This window comes from Aplysia californica, unplaced genomic scaffold, assembly GCF_000002075.1.
Source record: "Aplysia californica isolate F4 #8 unplaced genomic scaffold, AplCal3.0 scaffold00817, whole genome shotgun sequence".
In the NCBI taxonomy this organism is placed as follows: Eukaryota; Metazoa; Mollusca; class Gastropoda; order Aplysiida; family Aplysiidae; genus Aplysia; species Aplysia californica.
The window spans coordinates 47,436-55,019 of record NW_004798087.1 but is presented as its reverse complement, the minus strand read 5'-3'; the positions used below and the strand labels follow the sequence as shown (position 1 = coordinate 55,019).

At 41.6% G+C, this 7,584-nt stretch overlaps 1 protein-coding gene across 1 annotated transcript in view; it reads right to left on the bottom strand.

The window, feature by feature from the left end:
* LOC101856696 (ATP-binding cassette sub-family A member 3) overlaps window positions 1–7,584 on the bottom strand; it is a gene marked incomplete at its 3' end in the record, with an annotated part of 42,928 nt that overhangs the window by 27,311 nt on the left and 8,033 nt on the right. Inside the window, 6 exon segments of the mRNA XM_013088823.2 lie at window positions 131–292; window positions 1,491–1,578; window positions 2,893–3,029; window positions 3,380–3,541; window positions 5,646–5,733; window positions 6,087–6,297. Coding sequence (XP_012944277.1) covers window positions 131–292; window positions 1,491–1,578; window positions 2,893–3,029; window positions 3,380–3,541; window positions 5,646–5,733; window positions 6,087–6,297 — 848 coding nt within the window.

The following is a 7,584-nucleotide window of genomic DNA, read 5'->3' as shown; positions in this document are numbered from 1 at the left end:
GCCATAGAGGCTAGAGAGGTGAGCAGAGTAAGCCCTATTCCCCGTTTGGACTTCTCTGTTGATATCAACCCATGGCGCTCATATGACTTTATACAGTTGCGTACACCAACATCTAGTGTATTGTACATACCTCAGGAAAACCTCTTCCATCGTGGTTGCCTTGTTTCCGTACCCTGAAATGCCCAACTCGTCTCTGCGGCTCTCTAACTCCGTGAACAGTGTCGAGAACAGAGCGTTTTGGTCGTCGGGTAGAGAGTAGCGGATTTCTGATCCAATTTCCCCCTCGTAATCACTATGGAATGGAAAACATCTTATTTTAATCAAATCTGTAGTAACAAAGACATCTTTTGGCAAATTAAAAAAAATATGTTTTGCAAAATGGTCCTCGGATTGTGAGCGTGTAATACATATATATTATATATATGTGTGTCACGACACAGTGGAATCAGGTCACCTAAGTTAATTCCCTGTGCAAACAACAACTTCCCACTTCCAGCTTGCGTTTTCTCTCCTACATTATAAGGACACTGTGCAAGACATCCACATGTTTAAGACAATCAAGAAGGGAGCATCACAAACACAACCTCAAAACCCAGCATCACAAGAGAAGGTCAAGTACCTCATCAAATGCAATGCCAGGGAACAGTGGCTGAATGGATAGGCATTGGGCAAAACTGGAAAAAAAAACACCTGTATTTGCACACATGACTGCTCTCAACTCAGATGATGCACTAAATTCCCAGAGTAGAAGAGAACAAGTCACTATTTTTTGCCTGCGAGCACAACACATCCCACTGAATTCCTACCTTAACAGGATCCGCAAGGATACCCCACCTGACTGCCCACTGTGAGACTGCCAGGGTGAAACAGTGCCACACCCCCTCTTTACCTGACCAGCACTTAGTGACCTATGTAGTACTTACCTAATCCCCCCGCCCCAGATATCGCTGATAAAAACCGGTAAGTTCTTTGCCATATCGACAAGCCAAAGGCCTAGAGCTCAGGTGGCCGCTGAATCGGAAAAAGTAAAGTAAAAGTAAGGTAAAGTTTAAGACAACCACCACACTATTTGTGTGGTGTCGGTGGCCTACTTATTAGGCTACCGGACTCGTAATTGTGAGGTTGCGGGGTTGGGGGTTCAGGGCGAGGGCCCGACGTTGTGTCCTTGGGAAAGGCACTTTACACGAATTTTCCTCACTTCACCCAGGTGGGAATGGGTACCCGGCCATAGACAGCGAAAGATCTTGTCAGTATGTTAGTGTTTTAGCGTCTATAAATGGCTGCTGGCACTGTATGCTTCCCAGGAAGTTGAGTTCGTTTCAGAAAGCTCTCAGGTCTGCTGGGGTAATATTATAGATTGTGAAGCGCATAGAGCTTTCTGTCGAGCGGGGATTTGCGCTGTACAAATGCTATCTATAATTATTATTATTATTTTCACCTTGACACCGGGTGCCATCTTGGACAAATCTGACTTTACTTTGTTCACTAACCTTCCAGGCACTATAGAGCGGACAATCTGTGTGATTTCCTCCACTTTGCATCCGTCTCCCTTCACGATGATGAGGCGGTACCCACCACCTGGTAACCAAAAAAAAAAAAAGATGGTAAAAGACAACAAAAGGCTAGGGTCAGTTTTAGTAGAGGTTTTATGGCGCTCGCAACCGCATAAGGTCATATTAGCGCCAGAAGGCTATTAGAAGTGTTACAATAGAGTAACAAACATAAAAAAGAAGAAGGGGAGATAAGGACGATAGAAGTTTGATATGAAAGAAGAAGCAAACCACATCAGACCACCCGCCAACCACCCACAGCAAGGGTAAAGCACCCGCTTCCGTGAGCCGAGACTTCTTTTTATCGTTGGGAGCTGGGGAAGGGTCTTGATTGAAAGAAGGTTCCATGTGAGTTTTGTGGTTGGTTCGACTCCGAGGCTCCCCACCCGCCACCGAGCCCAACAAGTAGACACATTGCTCGGATAACCGAAGCTGTGCCAGGGCTACCCCGGAGCTATACTCTCAACGAGAAAGTACAAGGCCGTCCCGTCAAGATTGACCCAGGGACTGAAGGGGTTTCAGCTCCCAACCGATTGAGTGGCATGGGCCTTCCACCCTCCCGTCTAAGAGGAAAACCTGGGCTAAAGGGGTGTGTTGGCGAGGGACAGTCCGTCGACAGATCTCACCTCAACCGCCAGGTACCTTGTACCCCTCCGCACGGGTTGCACCTCATAATCAACGAGGCGCCCACTCTGTGGGATGGGTGACCTCTCTTTTTACTGCACTTGAGGTCAGCCGTGGAAGAAAAGATTGAAGAAGAAAGAAAGAAAGAAGGAGAAGAGGAAGATACACCAAAGTTAGTGTCGCATTCGAATCCCAGAGGGTTGGGGTCTGTGTGCGACACCTCGTCTTTGAAAGGGTTACACCTCCTGCAGACGAAGCAGTGGGTCTATTTATATCCCGCCGACCCACAGTTGTATCATTTTGCTGAAGCATAACTTGTTTTTTAACGTATTGATTGATGTGATGTCAGTAAAACTGAAGATGGAGGGAATTGGAAGAGGAAGAGAGAGAATGAGAGAGAGAGAGAGAGAGAGAGAGAGAGAGAGAGAGAGAGAGAGAGAGAGAGAGAGAGAGAGAGAGAGAGAGAAAGAGAGAGAAAGAGAGAGGATGGAGGGAGGAAGGGAGAAAAAGGAACACACTTGGACTTACATTCTTCGTATCATAGCATAGTGCACTAAGTGCTTTCCTAGTGGAAATGCAAAATATAAATATAATTTCTTGTTGTTGTTGTTGTTGTTGTTGTTGTTGTTGTTGTTGTTGTTGTTGTTCTTCTTCTTCTTCTTCTTCTTCTTCTTCTTCTTCTTCTTCTTCTTCTTCTTATCATATATACTTAATTCACCTTGAGCAACCAGTTGTGATTGGACAGCAGCATTCCCGTTTGTCTCAGCATTGTCTGAGCCATTCTCATAGGCTGGGTTGAGGCCTGCCACGTCAGGCTTTTGAAAGGTGTGTCCCGACGCCGCACTGTCCCCAACTCTGCAATAGAAATCGTCGTGCACTTTGATGGGCTATGTGTTCTGTCAAAGACAATTACCGGTACAAACAACCGAACGTCATTTCCCCCTCTCCTTCTTTGCATTAAAAAAAATATTATCATAATGACACTGTCCAAGACAGTGGGTGGTTGGCAGGTGCTCTGGTGTGGTTTGCTTCTTCTTTCCTATCAAACATCTATCGTCCTTATCTCCCCTTCTTTTTTATGTTTGTTACTCTCTCGTAACACCTCTTAATCTTCTAGCGTTCATATGACCTTATGCAGTTGCGAGCGCCGTAAAACCTCTACTTAAACAAAAAACTACACCAACATCTATAGTGTTTTTACACACCTCAGGAAAACCTCTTCCATTGTGGTGGCCTTGGTTCCGAATCCTGAAATGCCTAACCAGTCTCTGCGGCTCTCTAACTCCGTGAACAGTGTCGAGAACAGGGCGCTTTGTTCGTCGGGTAGAGAGAAGCTGATTTCTGATCCAATTTCTTCCTCATAATCACTGCGGAATAAAAAACATCTTATTCCAATTAAATCTGTAGTAACAATGACATCTTTTAGCAAATTAAAAAAAAACATTTTGCAAAATGATCCTGAGAAAGCGAGAATGTACATACATATATGTGTCACGACACGGTGGAATCAGGCGCTTATCTACATTAGGGCATTTTGAGTTATTGGTATCATCTCAAAGCCTGTTTATTTGCCTTGCTTGGAAAAAAAATCGTTCTATCTAGAATAGAAGTCGAGATATTTGCGCTTTAAGGAGGTGGGGGTCGCTGGGTTCACAGGTAAAATTAGTGAGAAATTGCTGCCAAAGTTTGGTCATTTCCATGGCTCGAGAGTATTTGAAAACGGAAAATTTACATTTCTTATGCCTTTAATCAATGGTACTCAGTAAAATCCACACAGAAAAAAAAGAAAATTAGAAAAATATTGCCGAACAGCCAAAACATGCAAATTTCTTTGATTTCAGTATTTTGATGAGCGCCTGATTTTACCACGATGCCTCACATATTACCACAGTTTTGGACTCTTGACAAGAGTTGTAGGTACAATGTTAGTTATAACAATCACCATGGGTGGTTGGCGGGTGCCACTGTCAAATCCTACTTCATTTCTTTCCTTCTGCCTGCCTCCCTTTTCCCTTGTATTACATGGCCATTATCTCTACATACTATATTTGTGAAAGCTCGTCACTTAGGCGGCCTGAAACTTCCCAACCACTTAACTTTCAAATTTGAAAAAAATTGACGGTGGTTCAAAATTATTTAAAAAGTGCGCAGTTATATTAAGGAGTCTGATGTCTCTGTAGTTTGATTTTCTGTTTTTCATTAGTTTCGTTTAGATCTAATCTCGGGAAAGTTCGTCTTCTAAGACGCCATTGTAAACAAGTGAGGCTTCCGTTCACATGCAGCGTGCACTAAACCCACAGTGACTCGGCGATCAATTCTTTTGATTCCGTTCATCCTGGATCGGAAAAGTAAAGTAAAGAGTCTGTTCATCTAACGAGATACCAGCTAGTTGGTATATATTTGTCTATATATGTGTATTTTTGCACTCAAACTAAAACCTGTAGGTGTCAAATGAAAAAAAAACAACACCAGGGTCAGTCACATTAATCCTATTATGACTCAGCCTATTTCAAATCTCTTTTACTTTTAGTTTTAGTAAAAGTTTTACGGCACTTGCAACACAATAAGGTCATATAAGTGCCGCAGATTAGAGGTGTTACAAGAGAATAACAAACACAAAAAAAGAAGGAGGAGAGATAAGGACGATAGATGTTTGATAGGAAAGAAGAAGCAAACCACACCAGAGCACCCGCCAACCACCCACTCAAATCTATTTAATGATGATAATAATAACAATAATAATAATAATAATAATAATAATAATAATAATAATAATAATAATAATAATAATAATAATAATAATAAATAGCATTTGTATAGCACATATCCCCGCTCTACAACGCTCTATGCACTTTACACACTATAGGCCGAACATTATCTCAACAGACCATAGAACACTCAGAAACTTTCTCAGTTTCCCGAGAAGCACACAGCGCAAGCAGCTGATTAAGCCTTCAAACACTAACTAATTGACAAGATTTTTCACAGGGTATACCCATTCCCACCTGGGTGAAGTGAGGTAAAGTAAAAATAAGGTAAAGTTTAAGACAACCACCAACTACTTTTTACATAATAATAATAATAATAATAATAATAATAATAATAATAATAATAATAATAATAATAATAATAACAATAATAATAATAATAAATGACATTTATGTAGTGCTCAACCCCGATTAAAGTACACAGGCTCTGAGCGCTTTACAAAACAGTACAACGTACAACAGTAACATAAAACATTGTGTTCTGATTAAAGAAAATTATTCTAAATATCCATCTTATCAATTTAAAAACAGAAACGATTTCAGCTGACATTTGAATTAATCAAAAGATTCGATCTCTCTTAAAGTACTTTGTAAAGCATTCCAGATCTTGGGGCCTTGGTATTCAAATGCCCTTTCACCTATTGTTTTAAGTTTCATACCTGGTGCCATCTTGGACAAATCTGACTTTACTTCGTTCACAAACCTTCCAGGCACTGTAGAGCGGACAATCTGTGTGATTTCCTCCACTCTGCATCCGTCGCCCTTCACGATGATGAGGTGGTAACCAGCACCTGGTAACCCCAAAAAATGTGTTACAACGTGGTGGAATCAGGCTCTCATCAATTTTTGGGCATGTGGAGTTATTAGTATCATCTTAAAGCTTGTTCCTTTGTCTTATGCAACTGCATAAGGTCATATGAGCGCCAAGAGGTGGATGTCAACAGAAAAGTCCAAACGGGGAATCAGGTTTACTCTGCTCACTTTTCTAGCCTCAACAGCACAAAGTCTGCTTCGACTATCAAGGCACCGTGGAAATAGCAGTTCACAAGAGAGTGACAAACACACAAAGGAAGTAGACGGAAAACGACAATAGTAAGGATGAGGAAAGAAAAAAGCAGAAGTTCCACCACCCTTTCCCACTGACCGTAAAGTTTTTTCAGGAACATGGAGGTCCCGCAGCACTTGACCACGCCCTCCGCCATGATAGCGATCCTGTCCCCGAGCGCGTCCGCCTCGTCCATGTAGTGGGTGGTCAGCAGGACGGTCCGGCCTCGTTTGTTCCGCTGGAGGACGTCCCAGATGTGCCGGCGAGCCCCCGGGTCCATGCCAGAGCTGGGCTCGTCCAAGATCACCACCTGAACAGAGGAATAACAGAATGATGTCACTTCATGCCAAGCTGTTTCCAATGCAATTCTTTGAATATCCTGATAACGACGGTGCTGGGCTCGTCCAAGATCACCACCTGAACAGAGGAATAACAGAATGATGTCACTTCATGCCAAGCTGTTTCCAATGCAATTCTTTGAATATCCTGATAACGACGGAGCTGGGCTCGTCCAAGATCACTACCTGAACAGAGGAACAGAATGGCGTCACAACATGTCAAGCTGTTTCCAATGCAATTCTTTGAATATCTTGATAACGACTCCGAATAATCTCACCAAGAACCCTTCTTCTGGGACAGTAACCCACTTTCAGCACTTTTTAAGGACCCTCGGGCAAGTGTTGAGTTCCTGCATGCTGTCGGCATCGGTGACCGTTTATGACGCCACAGCGCCAGAAGAAAGAGAGAATAATCTCACAGTTTTCATAGAGCAGAGAGAACATTGGGTTTCTGACCTCATGATCATAGTAACTCAATCTAAGGTAACGAAATACAATTGGGAGGCATCATGGTGAAAGCAGGCATTCATCAAAATAATCAAACCAAAGAAATCTGCTTTTTTGGCAGATGGGCAATTTTTTTCTAATTTTCTTTTTTTTTGCTCATCATCTTTACGTACATCTAAAAACATATTTCTGTGTGGATTTTACTGAAGAATGTTGATTTAAAGCACAAAAATGTAAATTTGCAGCTCCTAAGAACTCTCACGCTTTGGAAGTCGCCAAACTTTCGCGGCCATTTTCTCGCTAATTTTACATCTATAATCGACAACCCCACCTCCTTCATTCGCAAATATCTTGACTACCATTCATGATAGATGAGTATTTTTTTCACCAAAAGCAAGACAAATGAACAAGCTTTAACTCCACATGTCCAAAAATTGATGAGTGCCTGATTCCACTACTACATTCATGATCCAAGGAAAAAAATATAATGACTTTACTACATTCATAACCCAAGGAAAGAAATATAATCACTTCGCTACGTTCATGACCCAAGCAAAGAAATATAATGACTTTACTACATTCATGATCTAAGAAAAGAAATATAATGACTTCACTACATTCATGATCCAAGGAAAAAAACGTTGTTTGCAATCTAGAAAGGAAAAAAATCAAATTGCTGAACTAAATTCAGGAAATATTTCTCTTTTTTAACCCTTTTGTTTCTTCGAAGTTGTAAGTTTTTGTACGTTTTTGAAAAGAAATGCAGAATCTTATCATCATGAGGAAATAAAAGGTAAAAAACCCCCACAAAT